The sequence below is a fragment of the Leuciscus leuciscus genome, assembly GCF_965113295.1.
Source record: "Leuciscus leuciscus genome assembly, chromosome: 22".
Taxonomy (NCBI): domain Eukaryota; kingdom Metazoa; phylum Chordata; class Actinopteri; order Cypriniformes; family Leuciscidae; genus Leuciscus; species Leuciscus leuciscus.
Genome location: NC_138746.1, coordinates 5,822,114 through 5,845,754, shown reverse-complemented (window position 1 = coordinate 5,845,754; position 23,641 = coordinate 5,822,114). Strand labels below are relative to the sequence as shown.

The 23,641-nt window shown below is 37.5% G+C and overlaps 2 protein-coding genes across 3 annotated transcripts in view; one reads left to right on the top strand and one right to left on the bottom strand.

Moving 5' to 3' along the window:
- cdh23 (cadherin-related 23) overlaps positions 1 to 23,641 on the top strand; it is a 270,521-nt gene that overhangs the window by 229,769 nt on the left and 17,111 nt on the right. For both annotated transcript variants that reach the window (XM_082153247.1, XM_082153248.1), the window contains 14 exons: positions 22 to 150; positions 964 to 1,092; positions 1,643 to 1,870; positions 16,933 to 17,154; positions 17,556 to 17,675; positions 17,751 to 17,931; positions 18,055 to 18,188; positions 18,780 to 18,989; positions 19,099 to 19,206; positions 19,314 to 19,416; positions 20,296 to 20,421; positions 20,668 to 20,871; positions 22,696 to 23,154; positions 23,342 to 23,458. In XM_082153247.1, coding sequence (XP_082009373.1) covers positions 22 to 150; positions 964 to 1,092; positions 1,643 to 1,870; positions 16,933 to 17,154; positions 17,556 to 17,675; positions 17,751 to 17,931; positions 18,055 to 18,188; positions 18,780 to 18,989; positions 19,099 to 19,206; positions 19,314 to 19,416; positions 20,296 to 20,421; positions 20,668 to 20,871; positions 22,696 to 23,154; positions 23,342 to 23,458 — 2,470 coding nt within the window. The remainder of the gene's footprint in view (positions 1 to 21; positions 151 to 963; positions 1,093 to 1,642; positions 1,871 to 16,932; positions 17,155 to 17,555; positions 17,676 to 17,750; positions 17,932 to 18,054; positions 18,189 to 18,779; positions 18,990 to 19,098; positions 19,207 to 19,313; positions 19,417 to 20,295; positions 20,422 to 20,667; positions 20,872 to 22,695; positions 23,155 to 23,341; positions 23,459 to 23,641) is intronic.
- On the bottom strand, positions 2,585 to 13,147 carry vsir (V-set immunoregulatory receptor). Its single transcript, XM_082153489.1, has 7 exons — positions 12,943 to 13,147; positions 7,988 to 8,362; positions 7,840 to 7,902; positions 7,035 to 7,145; positions 6,817 to 6,844; positions 6,061 to 6,233; positions 2,585 to 4,028 (listed from the first exon to the last, which is right to left on the bottom strand). The coding sequence occupies exons 1-7, from the start codon at positions 12,995 to 12,997 to the stop codon at positions 3,994 to 3,996; spliced, it is 840 nt and encodes a 279-aa protein (XP_082009615.1). The 5' UTR covers positions 12,998 to 13,147; the 3' UTR covers positions 2,585 to 3,993.

Here is a 23,641-nt window from a genome sequence, read left to right as displayed (position 1 = left end):
GCTTCCATCACACTCCTTTAGGTAAATTTCACCTTGATCGCGGGAAACATGCAGGACGTGTTTAAGATCAACACAGCCAATAACACGTATGGAGAGGTTTACTTGAATGCCCGTCTGGACCGTGAAGCCGTGGACCGCTACCTGCTAAAAGTGAGAGAGACATTATGGACACATGCTATGGCTCTCTACCAAACTGTAGTGACTTCCTAGACCACGCTTTATATCATACACATGCTCCCTACACTATAGAGGTTTCAAAAAGCATGTGATATTAGAATTATACACTACCATTCAAAAGCTTCAGTAGGAGTCAGTAGGTTTTTCTAATACTTTTATTCAGCAAGGATGCATTAAATTGATCAAAAAATGACAGTAAAGACATTTATTTTCTGCTTCAAATGATTTCTATTGCAAATAAATTCTGTTGTTTTGATCTTTCTATTCATCAAAAGAATCCTGAAAAAAGTATCAGTTTGTACAAAAAAATATTAAGCAGCGGCAGCACTGTTTTCAAAATTAAAAATAAATTATAAATGTTTCTTTTGTGCAGCAAATCATCATATTAGAATGATTTCTGAAGGATCATGTGACACTGAAGACTGACATAATAATGCTGAAAATTCATCTTTGCCTTCACAATGAAATAAAATTACATTTAAAGTATATACATATAAAAATAGGACACAATTATTTTACATTTTAATATTTCATAATATTACAGTTTATTCAGTATTTTTATCAAATAAACAAAAAGGCCTCGGTGAGCATGAGAGACTTTCAATAAGTCACATGTCTGCTGAATACATAGTAATAACTCAGTGTCACAGAGTGTTACGTGACTTTTTACATGTTTCCTTGTCCAGTTAAATATAATATGTTTTGCATAATGAGTTCTGTGGGATATGTGTGTCTGTTTGCTAATGTTTACATGGATACCTGTGTGTGTTTGTGTGTTTGGATCAGGTGCGGGCGATGGATAATGGTTCCCCTCCGAGGTTCACAGATGTGTCGCTCACTGTGAATATTATGGATGTAAACGATAACCCTCCCGTGATGCAGAGCCCTCGTGGATACAACGTCAGCGTCAATGAGGTCAGTGAGGTCACAGCACCTCAAACCAGTGATGCAATTATTCAAATGTTTGTATGAAAGATGTCAAAAGAAAGAAATGTAATCACTCTGTCAATGTAATCCATTTCGTTATATATTATGTAATATAATTTATTCATATTTCTCATTTATTCTTATTATTAATTATATTATTTTATTTCTATATTTCTCTCTCTCTCTCTCTCTCTCTCTCTCTATATATATATATATATATAGACACAAACAAATAATGTATTAAATGCATTTATATAAAATATATATATATTTTTTGAAAAATATATTATTTGTTATAATTTATTTATAAATGTATGTTTAGGATTTATTTTAACTTATTATTATTATTAATATAACTATTATTATTTTGAAATATTTAAAGATGGGTAGTATAGTAATAATGTTAAAGTTTGTTAATATGACCATTTTACTTTTAATTTGAATTATTATCATTTAGAAATATTTTAAGATGGTTAAAGTAATAATGTAGATGTTAGTATGACTTTCCACCAACATATATATGTGTGTGTTGTTGTAGAATGTGGGGGGTGGTACAGCGGTCCTGCGTGTCGTAGCGACGGATCGTGACATCGGACCCAACGCCATGCTGTCGTACTACATCACCGGTGGGAACCAGGACCTGACCTTCAGAATAGACCGTATGACGGGAGAGATAGTGACCCGACCGTCACCTCCTGACAGAGAAAAACAGCAGCAGTACACACTCACTGTGACTGTGGAAGATGATGGCACGCCACCTTTATCAGTAAGTGTGTGTGCGTGCGTTAGCTGCCTGTTTTTCTTTGTAATCTTTCATCAAAATAATCTCCATCTCTAAATTACTCTTCTTTTTTCATGACATTACCAAGGCCACATGGGTGGGGAAACATTATATGATAAGCTACATTTTATGATCCAGTCAGATCCCAATGGATTAACCCCACCCTTACAATAGGTCATCAAAAGTTGCTGCAACTTTGTAAACAGATTTTGACCGTTTTTTTTCATTTGTCTTGTCTTTTTTTCTTCTTTCTAAACATGAGATACTACGCTTGCTTTTTTAAAAGCCAGTTGAACAACCAAACAGCAAAAACAGGAAACCACAACCTGCCTTATTTTTGAAACAGGAAGTTGCACTCTTAAGAGCTCGTTGATTCCTGTTGTGAACCTCGCAGCGGTCTGGGTTTCATCAAGTGTGACTTTTGGTACTCTGGTGTCTGGATCCACTTTCTAAACAGCAGCAGATTGAAACTAATTTTTAGGGATATGTCGTCTTTTAGATGATTCCAGAGAGATGATACACTTATTTGAACAGATTAATCTTAGTTAAACTTATAATTTTTTTAGTTGAGGTCGGGTACGTTTCCCCATAATGGTTTAGAGGACTTGCTACCCGTCAGTAGACCGTCTGCTGTCTCGGGCAGTTCCGTGTGATAAAAGAGATTATTTATTGCATAAACACAGCACAAGGATTCTCAGCTCTCACCAGAATGTTTTCTTTATTAGATTTTTTTTTAAAGAAATATAAGCAAATGGAATCAGCAGTTGTGTCACTGCATCGTCAAGAGCTACATATATGGTGCTAACTTTGTACAGGCACATATGCAACTTCAAATATACAAACTGATAAAGTGGCGTATTTATCAGTATATTTACAATGTGGATTTGCAATCAATCACCAAACAATCTTTCATTCATACACAAAGCAAGGTTTTGGCAGTGGATTTAAACTTTTAAGCTTCCTGAAAATGCTTCCTTTCCTTTTTTTTTTTCATTTAATGGAAAAAGAATACACACACACACACACACACACACACACACACACACACACACACACACATCAGATACAAATTCAATACAAAAGATAGAAAATCTTCTTTTATAAGCCCTCAGACCCTTAAAGCCACAGGTGACGTAAAAGACATAAAAGAGAGTGGCATTGTGTTTAATTGGCACCGATGCAACATTTACCACAAAAAACTGCACTCATTCTGAATGCATCATACAAGCTACATATATCATAAAAGCACCACACTCACCATTGTTTCTCAGCAGGTCTGACGGTGAGTGTACTGAGAACATCCGTTTTCCACCGACACGATGCCAGTGCTGGTCCCAATCTGGGTCTGTTATATAAAGTTTCTAAAGTAAAATGAGTTTTAAAACTTTGAAACAAACAGTCATGTGCATCGTCATTCGGCTCTCAAGTAAATGCACAAACTGGCCATTTCTAAGATCTGCAGATTTCCCGGCTGAGCACCAAATCTGGGACCAGCACTGGCGCCATTTCAGTGGTAAAGTGATAACTGAGTACTTTGGCAGTGAGTATTGAACAAGTAGGATGGGTAAAACAGGAGTGGATGAGGTTTTAATACATCCCTGACCTCTAGAAGAGAGCGGATGAACAGAATGATTAAGTGGAAACGTGAGATGAGAATGGGAATAGACAGATTAGAGAAAAGAGAAATAATGGAAAATTGTCATTTAAGTGCAAATGAAGCCTCAGTGTGACTGACACACGAAGCACGGGACGAACAAAAAAGTGTGCAAACAGCTTAGCTGAAATCAATTTTTCAACTCAAATGGCACACAAGGACATCTTTGGATCCTCTTCATAAAAATTCCCTGTGACCGTGCTTTCCCTAGTGCCCTAACTTGTGAAATTTTCTTCTCTGGAGACCCGTTCAAGGACAGTCAGCAGACAGACACAGACGTCATCAGATAAGGCGTCCCATCGTAATAGCGAAGAGCTGAGTTCAGTTGTCATTTTTTGGGGGACGGTCTCTCCTTATCATCCTTGCAGAAGACCGGAAGAAAAGAGGCATGATGATGTGGAAGAGAAGGAAGAAACACTAGGTGTTTCTGGGGAGGGGGTGAACATGACGCCTTTTAATCCAGTAAATTGGGAGACTCAGGGATGGGATCTGGAAAAGAAAAAGTAAAATGATTAGAGGGGGAGCCATAAACTCTGCTTATAATGTTAGGCAAGGTGTCTAGCACCGGCAAAATTTACGTTTAGTCTGTTTTTGCTGCTCTACCTTTAAGACTTCTATATAAAAGCCCTCTGGTACATATGAAAAGAGTGATGTCTCCAGGCTGTGTGGACAGTCCATATGTAAATGTGTCAACTTTAATGTTTTTGCAGCTTCGTGTTAATGAATGGTCTGGGTGGCAGCTTGGCATTATGTATGTTTTTTTACATAGAAGTTTTAAATCGTTCCGTAGCTATTTTACATTCAAAATGGTGTTTGAGCTACAGGGAAGTTGCATGTATTTTATGTTGAAATATTTCTGTTGAATTTACACTATTTACCTGCTTAAAAGGGGCCATATGATGCTATTTTAAAAGTATTTTTGTTTTGTTTATTGGGTGTAAAGAATAGGTTAACATGCTTTAATATTCATAAATATTATTGCAGGTCCTCTATTCCCAGTCTGTCTGAAACGCACTGATTTCTACAAAGCCTCTCCTTCTGGAAAGCTCTGATTGGCCAGCAGACGCAGTGCGTTGTGATTGGCCAAACACCTCAAGCGTGTGTTGGAAATGTAACACCCTTTACCATGATCGCAAGCTTCATCTTCCAAGGCTTTAAGCAATAGCAAACACACAGTTAATAATGTTTGCATTAATCAGTTCAGCACGAGTCGTATAGAGTTGTATAGACTTTGTATGTGGCACTGTGCACAAGCAAACTTTTGGGAACGGCTTTATAAATAAGTCGTACGCTCTGATTTCTTATTTCATCCTATTTCAGAAGGCCAAACAAAGCGAATTTGCTTTCGTATCCAAACACACAGCGTCTCCACGACATGATGACAACAATACGATTCACTGACGCCTCATCTTTTTTCTTTGCATAATTATGCCATGTCTTTGGGCGGAAATTATGCTAATATTTCACATTGTGACGTAGATTTTTGAGGAAGTATTATCTGGATTTCGATCGAGGTGTTCTAGGCGGGTCTGGAGAAGCGTTCTCTGTTAGAATAAATCACTTTGTGGGAGACTATGAGCTTTGTAACTTTGCAGATCGCATACATGCTAAAATAGATAATTGACACACTAAAGGAAAACATTAAAAAGCATCATATGACCCCTTTATTATACATTTTTGGTCTTATCATGCATATTATGCTAAATATTGTGTGTGTTTGAAAAATTACTACAAAACATTTCGCAAATGTTTTTGAAATTTTTCAGCAAAATACAATATCTTGCTCGAATACGTCTTTCCTTTCCATCTGGCACATGTATCGCTTACTTTTCCCAACCCTAGCCCTAAGGATAAAAATTAAGTCCCACCGTATATCTTTATCGCTGAAAATCCCGTTCCCGCTTTGAGTCACATTAAGGAAGTAAAATGGGTCGTAAACTTGTTTAACGTTGACATTAACGTTTCTGTGTGGGAATACAGAACTGTCTGTATGTGCCAGTAGGTCATGTATAATAAAAAAAAACACTCATGAAAGTAGACACGTATGCACACACAAGTTCTCAGTTTCTCAGAATCCGGCTTGCCATCAGAGAAGCAGAAATGGGTGTTGTGAAATGAGGGAGAAAAGGGGAAATTGACATTCTGTAAATTCCGCTGAGTTAAAGGTTAAATGAGAGGAGGCGTGTGTCTGTGTGTGGAGAGTGAGCTGGACTTCATAATGTTCGCCTACACACACGAGACTCTAGTTGGGTTTTATCTGGTTGTGTGCAGATTTGCATGCGTGTTAATTTTTCATTGAAACATGTGTGGGTACAGTTGTGCCTACCAAGAATAAGAGAAAATTCAAGAAAAACAATTTCTGTTTGTGCGGTGTGTGCACATTTGGTTAAGATTGGGTACGTTTAAGCACCATCGCCATGTGTGTGTCTGTGCGTGTAGTGATTCTCCACATGTTTCTTGTCACCTGCGTGGACATTGGATTACAGTTTCATGTTTGTATGTTTGTGTCTTTGTGCTGTACCCTGTGCTGGGAAGAACAATTGCCCTTGGATGTTTGGGGAGAGTGGAGTTCCAGGATCCGACAGGAGGTGGCGTCCTGTTTCAGATGACTGCCTCATGATTTGGGATACAGTGCGGGGTTTAGGTTGTGGAGAATCGCCCAAAAACACTGGGTTCTCATGCGCCTGTGCTTCACTAGAGAGAGATAGACAGAGGTTTAATGTTAATATATTTATTTAAATCTCATGAAACCTGCCAAGAACATGTCCAAAACATGTTTCATCACAAAAAAAAAAGAACTAATAAGAAATCATATTTTGCATATTAATATATATTAAAAATATAGAATAATTAGCCTGCCATTGCGACCAGTAAGACTTTTTTTTTTCTTTTTTTTTGCATTGTGAAATTATTTTCCTGACAGTTAGACATATTTTCCCCCACATTCTCATTACAAAATTATTTAATGTAAAAAATAATCACTCATAATAGTAAATTACACTTGTAGCATTTGTTGCACTGCCTGTATGCTTATTTATAGATGTGTTTTACTTTATAATTAAAAGATACAGTAATGAGAATAACCATTGAGAATAATACGAATTGTAAAAAATAAAATAAATTAAGCATTTCTGTAATAGGTTTATTATCAAAATTATTATTTAAAAAAATTATGTTGCAATAGAAAGAAAATCTTATATTGAAATGCAATTTGGACATGGTTTTGCAAGATTCAGCTAAATATCCCTTGAGTTTTTTGGTCACTGTGGAAACTCACCTGTCCATACGCACCAGCTCATGTGAACCTGGGAAAAACAGGAACAGGAAATGGTTTATAGCGAGAAAGGAAATGCAGTCTCTTTAAAACAATTAGTGCAGCTACTGTACTGCCATCAGCAGAATGTGCAGCGCTCTCACACACAATATAGGTCAGAGTAAGTGTGTGAGCTAAACATGACTAAGTGTGTGTGTGTGTGTGTGTGTGTGTGCACTCACGTCTGTGTCGCTCTACTGTTTGTCTCTGTCTGTAAACTAGCATCAGTATGAGCGGGAGGCACAGAATGAAAGCTACACAGGCTGCGATAGCCAGACCTTCAGCCACTGAGTCTGAAAAAGAGAGACAGAGACGTTATTGGTGGAAAAAAGAGAAAAGAAATCTGTAGTGAATCAGCCCAAAAAGTACTTGAGACACACTTAAAGCCACACTTAAAAATGAGTGAATGCCATTGCATTGGATGGCAGTTTGCATATGAAGAGTTCAGATGTAAAAGCCTCTAAATGCCATCTGAAATTTTCTTATAGAATGATAATTTTTATCAAGCTCGTGTATTTAAGTTCAGTAATTTCACTTAAATGACAATTAATAGGTAATCTTCATTGCCATTTAAGTGAAATTATTGAATTTAAATATACGAGCTTGATAAAAATGATCATTCTATAAGAACATTTCAGATGGCATTTAGAGGCTTTTGCATCTGAACTCTTCATATATTATATAACAATAGCACAAGCACATCTTTCAGCCACAACATTTCGCAAAATCAAGTCGATGTCTTTTTCTTTTTTTTTAACACAGACATCTGTAAAATAGGCTAATTATACAAGTGTCTTATTCTCAAAACTGTACTTGTTAACTTGAGGGGAACTATCAGTGAGCAAAAATAGAAGCTATAGTCTAAGAAAATCTGTAGCATCATTTGTTTGCAGATGCCATTTTGGTTTGATTGACATTTTTAAGTGTGACTAATGCATCCTAATACTTTTTAGGGCCTCTGTATTGTTTTTGTGTTGTTGAACGTACCATCTGAAGGAACGTGAGACCACTCCAAACACTTCAGACTGCCGTTGGTAGTATTTGCATTTGCTGTGGAAACATTTGACATTAAGATCACACAAGAACGAAGGGGATACATGAATGTCCCACCTGACCTCTCTCCTGGCTCACTTACTTGGCACCACAGTCAGGTAGATGAACTCATGGGCCTCCTGCTCGGCCTTGTGCTTGCCATGAAAGTCTACAAGCAGGCAGCAGTATTTGCCCTGGTCCTTGTGCTTGATGGTCTGCAAGAAGATGGAGAAGAACTTCTCACCGGTGATGTATTCCACTCCCAGAGAGCGGTTGGTGCGAATGGACCCGCGCGGGTGTTCGCCCTTGTGGCAGCGCTCGTTTGAGCGAGGCGTGAAGAGCCAGGTGTTCCACAACTTGTCCTCCGAGTAAGCCTTGGATCCGGACTTAATGCATGCCAGGGTGACATTGGCCCCTTCAGGACACTCGTATGTCCGATGGGGCACAGAAAGACTTAGAGTGTGGTGCTCACCGCTCGCTGGAGAGACAGAAAGAGATGGGGATGGGGATTTTTTTATATTTAAATAAAACAATTACATTTAATATCAAACATGTGCAAAGTTTTGGATCTTAAAAATACCTTTTACTACTACTACTACTATATATATATATATAAGTAGACTGTAACTGTAAAGCTTTTGTAAGTTAATTCCCCCGAAGAATGGAAATACATGCAAACAATTCTGAATTTTGAATTTGAGTATTAGTTTTAAATGCCAACCTATTTATTTATTAGATATATGCAAAGGCAGAGACATACTGCAATATCTGTATTTGACATTGTGGATTTCTTAAGCTCAACAGGTACCAGCTGACCACATGTGCATGTCTATCAGAGTTTGTTTACTACAGTGGTGACTTTGTGGCAAGGCCAAAATAAAAAAAATTAATCAGTGACAAATCTTAAGCCACAAGATTAAACGTGTATGAGTGTCACTGGAAGACATTTGTTAGATATTATTATATTATATATTATTTATTTTATTTGTATAATTTCAAATCAACCAAACATTTGTTGTAAAAATGCTCAATTTTATATTTATTTTATATACAAATTTATAATCCATTATTTTATTAATTTATATTTTAATTTGACAGCAAATGATTTGCTTGAAAACTGTGCCTTTCAAAAAGTCAAAATTTTGTTCCTCCAGAAACATTAATACATTTAAATGTTGCTTATGAATAGTAAAACTACTAAAACACTATTTTTAAAAAAAGAAAAGAAAAACAAGCTTTGTGAAACCCAGAAATGCTCTGCGCAAGAAATGCATTTCCACCACATTAGTGAACAAACAACAGGTGTCGTTTTAGACTGCTATTGTTTCTTTTATCCATAACTATGATGTTCTCTGCTCAAGTTTTATTGTGCGTGTATGTTGAGTGTGTGTGTGTGTGTGTGTGTTGTAGAATAAAAGGGTGGCACACACTGAGTGCATTGTTTCCTATCCTGTAATAGACCAAACAGACCTACATCCTAATTACACACACAAACCCTATGAACCAGAGCTGAATGTTTATCGACAAGGCGAAGGATATGGGACAAACACAGATTTCTCATGAATGGATAAATATTTCCTTTATTTATGTGACTGTCCCAGATATTGACTGCTTGAATGCATGGCTGCCCGTCATTATATGTGCCGCCCTCTACTATCAATGCATGTGTAGTTGACCTTAATGTGCAGTCTGTGCAAATGCTTCTTTATGCCCTGAGTGTCTTAAATGTACATAACTATGAGTGTGTGTGTGAATGAGTGTCAGGAAGAGCAATAGGAAACGGGGTTTGTGTGATAAAGTGCAGCTCAGGGCGGTGTGTCCGTTCCTGTCTCTCACAGACACAATACAGTTCAACCCCCTCCTGCCCTACTATTCCCTATAAACCTCATCCGTCCTCATATTCCCAATCAGCGCTCATAATTATCCGGTTCAGTGCTTCATTTCCCACCCTGTGAGATCCTGCGCTGGGAATCCGCTCTGGCAGCTGCCAGCGGTTCCACACATCACACATCTTTGTTGTGACTGGATGAAATACTACTCTGCACCCTGTACATAAACGTGCCGTCTCTGAGTCCCGGGTCGTGGTCGGAGAGTGTTTTGGAGGCCGAGCCAAACCAAACTGTTGCTTTAAAAGCACAACAAGTCATTAATCCTTTCAAGAAGGGTTCAAAACAACTTAAGCAATAATGATTGGAAATTGTCACTGACCATAACTTGAATTGAGCCCAGAACTCAGACTTATCTGCCAGAGACAGAGAACGAATAATGAAATGTCCCCTGCCTGAGGACATCTGTCTGCAAATGTGTTTATCTGTGCTTATCTGTGACGTCAACACAAAAGCATCTGTGCCACTGAATTTACATGGACATCAGTGTCCATCCTGCTCCTTTTTACTGATATATGAAGAATGATCACATTTACATGCCGCTGACATGCACCACCATACAGAATCTGCTTCATTTTATAGAGAAAGAATGTCTTTGATTGTTACTTAAAGATTAAAACCTCTTTAAAGAGAGATTTAGCTTTTTTTTATTACAAATAAATGCTTATTTATACTGCCAAGATCCCAAATGACACCAAAAAGTTATAAAAACACAATTATAATATAGTCAACATTTTATATAATGGATCATTCACTGATCATAACTTCTCTTAAAACAGTCAGTCACATAAGTGAGATGCATCAAACCAAGTTTGACAATGTTCTCAAGACACTTTGAACACAAATGCAAATGAAATTTGAGAGCTTTGATGAAGGGGGAAATTATCAGTAAATTTTGGACTGTTCCTTACACAAAACTAGCATATATGACTTAAGAAATCCTGGAATATTGTGGACTTTATGCTGCTTTTTGTCCCTTTTGAAGCTTGACATTATGTGTGTATTATATGCAAAAGAGCAGCTCAGGCATTCTACCTTCATATCTCATTTTGTCTTTCATGGTAGACAATTTTTGTGTTTTTATGAATGTTCCTTAAATAAAGGCAGAGCCCCCTTTACAGCCCCCACCTACATATGTTGATCTCATTTCTCACTATCACTGTTTATGTAAGAGCCTCATTACAAGGTGTTACTGAAAGCCACGGGGGTCTAAGAACCCCCCTCCCATCTGCAGAGAGCATGACTGTGAGGGATTGTCCCATTTCACCTGAAACCTCCTGCAGATCAGCATCTGCCCACTATTACAGAAACTCCTCAGCTTCATGCATTAAAACATTGTTTTGGAGTATTCGACTATTTCCTGAAGCAAACTCAATGATATTTTGTGGAATTATTATTAAAGTAACAATCTTTTTGAAATCATGGGGGCAGGTTGGAAAAAGGCACCATTGCTATGGCCTACCAGTCTTAAGAGTCAAGAACAATAAACAATAGGGATGTTTCCTTTAGCAAGCACCACTAATGCTCATCAATGCATCATTCTTCCTCCTTTGCGTTATTTTTCTCTTAGTTCTCAGTCTTACTGAGAAGACGCTGTGGATGTAGCCTCTCATATAGGGACTTACAAACCCAGGGGGTCAGGAATGTAATCCCAGTGCAGTATCCACAGTATCCCTGTCTCATTCCATTTGGGATCCTTTCAGTCTGTCTCCCTGTCTCTCTATATATGCTGATTTCTCAGGTCTGATTAAGATGATTCCATCGTGCTTTTTTTGAGAAAGATCACACCTATCCTCACTGTGATAAGGGTGTAGGGATGGTTGGGCAATGAATCGATACCCCCTGGTATGGAAATCTGACCTGACTGATACTTAATAAGAGCTTCCCCCCTGGGAACAAGCCTCACAAACCCTGCCACTTCCTACATCTACACCTCACACTGTCTACCTTTAGACCAACCGCTCTAAAATTGGCAAAAATCAATAGGCCTATTAGCTAAATGATGAACCAGCCATAGTCTATGGATTATTGAATTCATCTACAAACTAAAGCTGATGTAATCAGTTGAAAAGAAAAATACGAATAGACTCTTATAAATTATACAGAATGTGTGATGTGGTTCCATCAGAACTGATGACATTTTATAATGATTATATTGTATATACACCATAACTAAAACATTTTTTTTTCTACACTCTAAACTAAAATCATTATAAAATGTCTTGAGTTCTGACAGAACCACATCACACATTATGTAGGCTATGCATTATTTTTTATATATTCTGTTAGTTTTTCTTTTCAACTGATTTGTTTGTTCTGTTCAGCGTGATTATCATACAATAATGTCAAAATGCATTTAGTAGACGATGAAAACGCTGGTTTCGCGTTACTAAATTATGACCAAGCAAACTAATGAATATTACGTAGCCTATATATCACTGCCCTTTAAACTAAATGAATACTTACAAGCCAAGTCTTCACCATTGTATGATTCGCTATACGTCTAACGCCCACTAACTACAGCTTACGTTTTAGCCAATCAGATAATTTTGTTAGATAAACCTCAAATGAAAGTAATATTCATGAAACAAGCAGTCACTGCATCAGTAGCCTAATTCGCTTGTTAATTGTCGACGCGCGAGAGACCGTCCACTAAGATTCCACCTATTTACGGGCATAACCAAAATGGCACGGCTCCAAACCACAAATGAAAATTAAAGGGAGCAACTGAAGTAAATGTCAGTAAAGTTGCGTGTTGCAGATCAGAGTAGCAGCTAGCCTACGTAGGAAAGTACACAATCGATCACAAACTATATGACAGATGACGGACTTTTTGTAAGTTGGACGTTGAATTCGGGCCAAAAATGAGAGCAAGAACAGTTGTTTTTCAGTTTTGAAACAAGTTGACACACGCCCGATCAGACGTTTTACAAGTAAACAAATGTCAGAATCGTGTCAGGTTATGCAGCACGCGCTTGGAGAGGTCTCGATTGAAAGAGGTCTCGAGACGCGTTTTAAAACTTGAACCACGATGTAAAACCCTAAAATAAAAAAACGACTGAACAGCGAAATACGTCAATTTGACGCACATATACAAACAGAAGAGCTTTTTAAAATAAAAACGCAGCAACGCAATAACGCGTTCTGTAGTCCAGAAATAGAGTAGATTTACCTTGAACTGCAGTTAGAAAATGAACGCAAAGCAAGAGAGCCCAAAATACATCCATCAGTCCTGTCTTCAATTTATGTCCAAAGATCTTTACAATTTTTCCCTCCGTGATGACAGAAAACTTGTAGTCTTTCTCTTATTCCCGTGTGTTGTGAACTCAGCTGATCTGCAGGCTCTTACAGTAAGTTATTTATCAGAAGTGAACCATAGAAACAAGAATCTGTTCTTCACTCTGATGTCTCCCTCCCTCCAAATCACTCCTCCCACTAGACTACAAATACAGGTTATACTACAATTTTAAATGCATTCAATTATAGTAGCTAATAATTAAACCAATTATAATTTAAAGTTTATTTTTGTTATTATGTAGTAATAAAATGTATTATTAATTTAAATAAAATTATCATTTAATTTAAATATTATATTAGTATATTTCTGGAAGTTTATTCTGAAGTAATAGTTTTTAAGCCTTTTAAGCTCATTTTTAAGCCTATTAAAACAATCATTTCAATGATAATAAATTGGTTTTATACAGACTTTGGATGACTGGATTTTGAGATCATATTCAGAATCTATGTCATAGCTGACCAGTTTTTGGCTTCCGCACTTGAGAGAACTACTTGAGTGAATTTTGTGGGGAGACATGGTATCAGTTTTGATGCCTATTGATGGCATCCATGCACACATCAGTAACCTCCTGCACACACTATCAGGTTATGCAAATGAAATTCATACTTGCTACACCAGTTTACTATGATACCATGAGATAAAGGTTACTCCACACTGGTGCATAGTCGTTTCAGAAGAAAACATGCAAATACTTACATCAAAGAGCATAAACTTTGCCCTGCTATCTAGGCATACATTCAGAATTTTTGAGACACTGGGCAGTGTTGTATACTGAGGAGTTGTGTGTTTATTGAGTAATTTTTAGACATGTTCCAGTTCACTTTGGTCAACTTGTGTTGTTTTTTGATGGGCTCCACAAATAAATATTGATTGATTAGACTTTTATTTTTTTTATAGCTAAATAGTATATAATACACACTTGTATCTAAAATAGGATCACCCTTTATTTTAAGGTGTCCTTGTTACAGTGTAATTATCCATTTAAGTACTGAGTGATATTAATTAACAACATGCATTTGAGAGTTAGTTGCATGTAATTATGCATAATTTCCTGTTATTACTAAGTACATGTAACATTTGTAACAAGGACACTGTATATATACATTAAGGTGGCCCTTATTTTTCAAGTTTTGATTTATAATTGTCTGGCCCCCTCAAGTTGTTCCAATACATGAAAAAATAATTCAGGCAAAATATGAGCTCATTTGAACAATATTTAGAGGTGGCTCGATGACGTTGAAATTTTGTATAATCAGTTATTATGCTCAATTTGTGATAATTACCACTTGCATAATTTTATCTAAACTATTTAAATTACATACTTGCTTATTTAATGGCAATTCTGAATTTACACCTATTTTGTACAAAATATATTCTATGCATTTCTTGCAGAAGCATAAATTGTGTTAACGACGGCCTAACAAAGCCACTTTCACAGAAATGCGTGGTGTTAAGAAACTCGGAACTATTGACTTTGAACTGTGCAAACTTAGTCCAGGCAAAGTAGCGTTTTACGACAGACTAACTGTAAAATAATTTTTTGCTGCTTAGATCATTTCTATGAGGTGTCCAGAACAACATACTAAGTCCTAAGAAATCCTAGTTGAGGAAATATGTTAAATTCTCACCAATCCGAGATGTGTGCCAATAAGGCCAGGCAACAATACACCCCAATGGGGCTATTTTTTCCTTTACTCCTATCAAAATGAAACTTTACACAATGAAAGTACCCATGAAAAGTAATTTTTTTTGTATTACAAGTTTCTTTGAAAATTTTTTTGAATATGCAAATGAGCTATACACTAATCGAATATGCCCAAAATACACCCAAATAGGCTTAATTTTTTCCTTTACTCCTACCACAATAAAACTTTACATAGTAAAAGAAATGAAAAAAAATTTTTTTTGTATTACAAGTTTCTTTTGAAATGAATTTGAATATGCACATGAGTGCCACACTTATTGAATATGTCCTAATTTGCATATAGGCAGAAACACCATTCATATGTATGACAAATACATCGACCCGATCTTCATCCAGTCATCCTACTGCCAATGGGTGATGGCAATGCTGCTTTTAGACTGGACTCTAACCTGAAAACTGCCTGGCTTGGTAGTACCTGCCAGGGGTATAACCCCCACTGGTATAGTCTTCAGGGTCGGTAACAACAGGTAACAACAACATGGGGAGGTTTATTTTAAAAAAATTTTATTTGATTTTAGTTTTTTTTGTTTTGTTTTTTTCTTTAACTAACCTAGATATTGCTGTTGCTAGCTTCTCATAACACTGCAAAGCTACTTTACAAACGGTGGAAGTCTGATGTGTGGCTCGCCTGGCCTGAAATACTTGCTAACTACAAAAAGAGAAGCAGTTTTGGTGTCTGGCAAAATTATTGTAAAGAGCTGGAATGTCTGGAAAGTGTGTCTATCCAGTTTTTCATCTGTCTTCTGTGTGAGAGTGAATCGTTTAGTTGGTAAGAATGACTTCTGCCTGTAATCTCGTAATCTTACCAACAATACCAATCATTTGTAAATCTACCTGCCCAAAATTGAATCTCACCACGTTACTAATGACTAAGATGGCTATTCTGACTTTCTTCTGATGTTATCTGTGGGGGAATGTCATTAGGTAAGGCTTGTTCGCCAAAAAAAATAAATAAATAAATAAATAAATTAGAAAGCAACTGGAGGCAAGATTGTGCAATCAATTCTTAAGGTCAATATAAGTCTTTTTGTGGCAAGTGACCCAGGTAAGTGTGGCAAGTGACTTCAAATTTATCGTGTTTATGCATAGGTTAACTTACTGAATGGACATGAATGTGTTAGTTATTTGGCCCCTGTTTTTTCTACTTGTGACTTTATGGTTTCTTGGCCATAAGTCAATTAGGCCTAGTGTTGAGCTCATTTGCATATTTAAAATAGATTTTTTAAAGAAACTTGTAAAACAAAAATTTTACTTTTCATGTATACTTTCACTGTGTAAAGTTTTATTGTGGTAGGAGTAAAGGAAAAAATTAAGCCTATGCGGGTGTATTTTGGGTAGCCTATATTCGATTAGTGTATAGCTCATTTGCATATTCAAATTCATTTTCAAAGAAACTTGTAATACAAAAAATTTGACTCTTCATGGGTACCTTTATTGTGTAAAGTTTCATTTTGATAGGAGTAAAAGAAAAAAATAGCCCCATTGGGGTGTATTGTTGTCTGGCCTTATTGGCAAACATCTCGGATTGATGAGAATTTAACATATTTCCTCAACTAGGATTTCTTAGGACTTTTAGTATATGTTGTTCTGGACACCTCATAGAAATGATCTAAGCAGCAAAAAATTATTTTACAATTAGTTCTATTTTTGGCTCCAAAATGTGTTACTTTGCCTGGACTAAATGTGAAAAGATGCGTATCATCAGTTATCTTACAATACCGGTAGTCAAATGTATGTTGTGTAAGATATATTTGGTTAAATAATTAATATAGTACTCACACTGAACTGTGATCAAGTAATACAGGCTATGTGATTTGATGCATTCTGCAAACTGTGTATAGTATTGAATACAATGCTCAATGCTAAACGTTTTAGAATGAAGAATTTTGCTGACTTGTAGAATTGCCTAAAAAAACCGTGAACTTTGATGTGCTTGAGCTACCTCTAAATATTAATATTTGTGGCCCATTTTTTTTCTGGGGTGTTTTTAGCATAAATGGAACAAATCTAGCAGGTCAGGCTGCAAAAAAAAAAAAAAAAAATTCGTACATTTAAGGGCCACCCTAATATACATATGTTACATTTGTCCTGTTGGATTACTCTTTTTATTACTGTAAAATGTTCCAAGTGTTTAATTGACGTGTCATCCGTCTCCACAGACATCCACCACCGTGTGGGTGCGTATAATTGATGAAAATGACAACGCACCTGAGTTTCCGGAGGAAGAGTATGTGACGGAGCTCAGAGAGGGGCCAAACACTGTAGGAGCCATCATCGCCACAGTTACTGCCATCGACCCTGACGAAGGTCTCAACGGAACCATCCGTTATGCCATCTCCAGGGGCAACCTGGCCCAGACGTTCCAGATCAATAGCATAACGGTGAGGCGCTCAGAGAGTGACGGACAGGAAACAAGGACTGGTTTAGATACACTGATGTGTTTGGTGTTATTGGATTATTATTTTTTGCGCTGTTTGTATTTTTATTTATTTTTTAACTTTATTTTTTAAAAGTTACTGTTTGAAATGCAAGAAATTCTTTTTTTCCTACCTCAGGTTCACGTAACCCAATCTGAATGGTCTGAATAGAAAGTTTAAAAGAACAGTATTTATTTGAAATATAAATCTTTTTAACATTATAAATGTCTAGATCAATTGAATGCATCCTTGCTAAATAAACATATCTTTAAAAAAAAAACTTGATATCTCACAAATGACACTTGTTCTCTGAGAATGATCCTCCACTGCTGCTCTGTTAATTGTGTGTTTGTGTGTGTTCACAGGGTCAGATAGTTGTCTTTAAGGAATTGGATTATGAGATCAGTAACGGTCACTATGTGCTGACGGTCACAGCCACAGATCAGTGTCCTATACCTCAGTTTAGACTGACCTCTAGCACCACAGTGAGTTCACGTCTGCTACACTTATAATCCTCACGATTCCTTTATATCACACTCACACACTGTCCTGTACCGCAGGTCCTGGTGAATGTGGTAGACGTGAACGATAACGCACCCATCTTCCCGAGTTCATTCGAAGGTCCGTTTGATATCCCAGAGGGTCAGCCGGGCCCACGTGTCTGGACCGTTAAAGCCACGGATGCCGACTCTGGATCCAATGGAAAAGTGGAGTACAGCATCACCGCAGGGGACCTGAAAAGTGTGTGTGATGGACAGCTGATTCAGATCCAATCAGAAAAAGTATTAATGTTGATATTTCTTGTGTTTTTTGTCTGCAGTAAAAATGTTTTTATTCCTTTCTTTCTGTCTCTCTTTATCCCAGATGAGTTTGTAATTTCCTCAGTTGAGGGAGAGTTGAGAGTGAGGAGAGATGTAGAGCTGGACAGAGAAACTATCGCCTATTACAACATCACCATTATGGCCAAAGATCTGGGAACGCCAGCGCTCAGCGCTACGGTATGCACCCTCACACACACATCTGTTCATATTCTTCTACTACGCACAAAAATATGAACTTATGGTAAAGGACATACTTTTGATTATGTGGAAAGACAAAATGCCTATTGGGACACAATAAATCGTTTTGACACCACAAACCAAAATCACTTTGCATTTGTGTTTGTAGTTCATCAAACTAAATTCATTACATTAAAATTCATTATTACTTTAGTTTGATGTTCATCATTTAAAACGGCATCTTTGGCCATTGGGACCATGGGGTCATTCCCATTTGGGAATGATTGATGTAAATAGAACTAAAATCGCGATATGGCTTAGTGCAATACTCAAACCTCAAAAGCTGTGATGCGTGTTTTAGAGTGAATCACAGCTCTTTTCCATTGTTAAAATCATTGAAAGAAAAACGTCTACTGTAGGCAATATTACATAATATTACATATTACATAACACATGCACAGTTACACAAAATCAACAGAAAAATTCTAATCTTGCATAATATTTAGTATGGTTATATATTTGAATTAGTAAGCAGTGAATCACTTACATATTTCCCATAATTCATGTGGTGGTTTTGTTTTTCTGGATCAGGTGGTAGTGGGCATTCAGGTGTTGGACATTAATGATAACGACCCCGTCCTGCTCAACTTACCGTATAACACCAGCGTGAGCGAGGGAGCAGCGATTTACACCTCCATCACTCAAGTGCAGGCGCAAGACTCTGACAACGGCCGCAACGCTCTCCTCACATACAGCATCACTGCCGGCAACACTGATGGAGCGTTCTACATTAATGAGACGGTAAGAGACAGAGGGATACGGGACAAAACAGCAGAGGGAAAGAATAAGAGAAGGAAATAGTAATGTAATAGTGAACACTGAAAAAAGACTGATGTGTTCTCTCTTCCAGTCAGGTGTGCTTCAGGTGAACAGGCCACTGGATAGAGAGAGAGTGGCTGAATACAGACTCACCATCACCGTCAAAGACAACCCAGACAACCCTCGCATCGCACGCAGGGTAAATAACATGACACAACACAGCTTATCGGCTAAATATGTGTTTCACAGACTGTGTGAATATCACGATCAGGTGAACACTGCAGTGAGATTTTTCACTCTGCTCAGGACTCAGATTTGTTGGTAGTTGCCGTGCTGGATGTGAATGACAACAGGCCCATCTTCACCCAGACCAGCTACAGGGGCGAAATCAGTGAAAACTCACTCACAGGTACCAAATGTTCTCTCTAACCACATCCTGATTATTAGGGTGTTAACACCGAACCTAAAGACACCGAAACTTAAGGTTATGGTTAATATGTTCACAACCTGATTGGTTGGCTTTTATTGCGTATATTTGGTGACGGAACTTACCGAACATCCAAAACAATGCTGTGTGCTGGGAAAAATGCGCTCGTTGTATGTGCGAACCTACATATGATGGTATTTTGACCAGCTGAGAACTCGTGAAGAGATTATAAAATGTCAAAACAGCGGCAGAAGATCTGCTGTGAGGAGACGTGGTTCTGACGCCTGTACCGAACTGTAATGGGCAACATCGCGACTATGACGAGAAAAAACAGGTATGCTTGAGCATTCTGTCCTTTTTTTGGTTTGTTTAACATGTCTTTGGTCCGTGTTGCGTTCATATTTCATTCAAACCGCACCAGAGTTGGTTTGAAAGTGGACTGAGACTCCACTATCCACTTTTTGGTGCGCACCAGGGTTCAGATGGCAGTTTTCACACTTATTCAAATGAACCGCACTAACAGAGCAGTCGCACAAGGGTTTGTTTTAATCGAAACATGACAAGTGTGAACACACTTTTAGAAATGCGTAGCGATTGCGTAGAGATTGTCTCTTCAAAGAGAGCTTTTTTTTCATTAATGATGAATTGACTTCAGAAGCAGCTCTACAGAAGATATTAGTGTCATCATCCAGCTCAATTCAGTTCATGTTTTGTTCTCATCAGATAATGTCAGTGCAGTCAAAACAATAATATTTGACTAATATAACACACTGAGGGGAAGTAAATACTGGATGAACAGGGATCATGGTCATGACTTATTAAACATCATGACCTCCCTCTCTCTGTGTGTATGTCCATCAGGCACCACAGTGTTGATCCTGAACGGCCCTGTTCTAGCAGAGGACAGAGACATTGGGGTGAATGCAGTGGTGAGGTATCGTCTCCTGGGAGCCAGAGTGGACCTCTTCTCTATAGACTCCCTCACAGGTCAGAAGTTCAGCACAGATGTGTTATGGGTTATGTTCATTTTGTTTTCCTTGAGGGTGTCCAAAGGTTATTAAAAACTCTTACATTTAATTCCCTTTAACATGTAGAAACTTTTATTTCTGTGGTGTCAGATATACATGATAACAGTCGCTACACTTCCTATACACCCACAGAGTTTCTTGTAATCAAGCACCCCTCCCACTCGTGACACATTGTCTTTCTCACCCCCTCTCTTTCTGTCTCCAGGGGTGGTATCAGTGCGTGGGGGTGCTGTTCTGGACCGGGAGGCTTTCTCTGTGCCGCGGGTGGAGCTGTTTCTGCTCGGGGAGGATGTGGGAGGTTTAAACAGCAGCGTTCCACTCACAATCACTATCCTCGACATCAACGACAACCCACCTGTTTTCAATCCATCCAGTTTCACAGTACGCCTGCCAGAGAACAGCCCCACAGGTGAGAGAGGCCTTATAAACTGATGGAGCTGGATTAACTGGTGGAGGAACTAGTTTGATCTGGTTTGCTGGTCCAATTTGCAGTATAATGGGGAGTGGGAGTGTGTGTGATTTTTATTTATATAATAAATTAATTCATATTTATTTATAGTATTAATAACAATAAAACATATAATAATTTCAATAACAATATAGGTTAATATTTATAAGTAATTTATTAATTCATTTATTTATAAATGTTTTTAATGTATAAAATTTAATTAATTGTATATATGTTTTGTTAATATAAATATTAGATGAAAAATTGAGAGTAAAAAAATGTGGCTACTAATTGGAATAAATAAGTATTAGAAGTACTAAAATTACTAAAACTAAAACTTAAATAAAATTTAAAAAAGATTCCATTAAACATAAATGTTGTTTACACATACATTTTTTTAATCGTGATTAATTACAGAAAAATGTTTTATTAATTAGGTAATTTGTTTTAATCGATTGACTGCACTAAAAATTACTAAAACTTTAAATAAAATTAAAGAGCCTCTGAAAATTCTAAAAGCTAGTTCAAAATATTAATAAATTGTATATACATAATACTAAAGTATAAATAAACAATAAATAAATATCAGTGTCCTATTGATTTTATATTCAATAAATATATATATATATATATATACATATATTTACTAAACAATAAATAAATATCAGTGTCCTATTGATTTTATATTCAATAAATAAATAAATAAATATATATATATATATACAGACCCTTTCCAAAAAATTAGAATATCATGGAAAAGTTTATTTATTTCCATAATTCCATTCAAAACGTTAAACTTCCATAGAATATAGATTCAGGGCCCACAACTTAAATGATTTCAAGTATTTAGTTGTTTATTTGTACATAATTTGGGCTTCCAGCTCATAAAACCCACGAAAACAGGATTTCAAAAAATTTGAATATTACATGAAATCACACAGTAATTACACAGTAATACCATGGTCATTGAACCAGGTTTTGGTTATTTTGGCAGTGCGGGCAGGTGCAAATCCTGCTGGAAAATGAAGTCAGCATCTCCATAAAGCTTGTCTGCTGAAGGATGCATGAAGTGCTCTGAAAATGTCCTGGTAGACGGCTGCGTTGACTCTGGATTTAATAAAGCACAGTGGACCAAAGTCCTCTTTTCTGATGAGAGCAAATTTTGCATCTCATTTGGAAACCAAGGTCCCAGAGTCTGGAGGAAGAATGGAGAGGCACACAATCCAAGATGCTTGAAGTCCAGTGTGAAGTTTCCACAGTCTGTGTTGGTTTGGGGAGCCGTGTCATCGGCTGGTGTTGGTCCACTGTGCTGTCCACTCAACGCAGCCGTCTACCAGGACATTTCCAGAGCACTTCATGCTTCCTTCAGCAGACAAGCTTTATGGAGATGCTGACTTCATTTTCCAGCAGGATTTGCACCTGCCCGCACTGCCAAAATAACCAAAACCTGGTTCAATGACCATGGTATCACTGTGTGATTTCATGTAATATTCAAATTTTTTGAAATCCTGTTTTCGTGGGTTTTATGAGCTGGAAGCCCAAATTATGTACAAATAAACAACTAAATACTTGAAATCGTTTAAGTTGTGGGCCCTGAATCTATAATCTATGGAAGTTTAACGTTTTGAATGGAATTATGGAAATAAATAAACTTTTCCATGATATTCAAATTTTTTGGAAAAGGTCTGTATATATATATATATATATATATATGCATACACACACACACACACATACATACTATTGTGCTAAAGGTGTGTTATGTGGCGTTGTGTGTATTTTCAGGTGTGGTAGTAACGCAGCTCTCGGCGAGTGACGCTGACGCCGGCTCTAACGGTTGGTTGCAGTATCGGTTAGACACCGGCGCTCAAGACCGTTTCATCGTTGATGCTCTCTCTGGTGCGGTTCTGGTCGGCAATGCTACACTGGACCGAGAGGAACGTAGCTCGTACCGGCTGGTTGTCATAGCAACTGACCGAGGCACGCCCTCTCTCTCCGGGACAGCGACATTGTCTGTTGTTCTAGATGACATCAACGACTCACGTCCTCGTTTCATACGCCCTGTGCAGACGATCAGCGTCAACGAGTCAACTCCACCCGGAGAGGTCGTAGCTACGCTCACCGCCGAGGACCCTGATCTACGACCCCGTCTGGAGTATTACATCATCTCTGTGGAAGCAAAGGATGATGGGAATAATCCAGTGGATGGGCTGCAGCAGTCGTTTGGGATTGACTTTCACACAGGTGGACCACATTATAAGACATCTTTGTTGCATAAGCTGCACTTTCAGCCCTCTAAGATGTCACATATAACTCTTCTTCTGGAATTCAGCAACTAAACACTCTACATTTTTATTAAATATCTATTTTCTATGGATAAAATGAACTCTGTTGTGCTCTGGTATTTGAATATGTGTGTCCATCTTCTCAGGGGCTGTGTTTGTACGAAACCCCTTGAACCGAGAGCTGGTTGCCACTTTTGAGATCATCGTTTCAGTGCATGATAACGCCAGTGATGTTATTGACATGTCAGTCAGTGTACCTAACGGTAAGAAAGATCTTTCTGTCTACTTTATTCTTTCTGTCTTTCTCTCTTTCCTGTTTTCTACTGTTGTTCATCTATTTAAACCTTTCCCCCATTTAAGAATAGTTATATTGCAATATTTTCTTGCCCCTATTGAAAGAACCAGCATGTGTTCAATCGGGATGACGTGTCCCCACCAGTCTTATT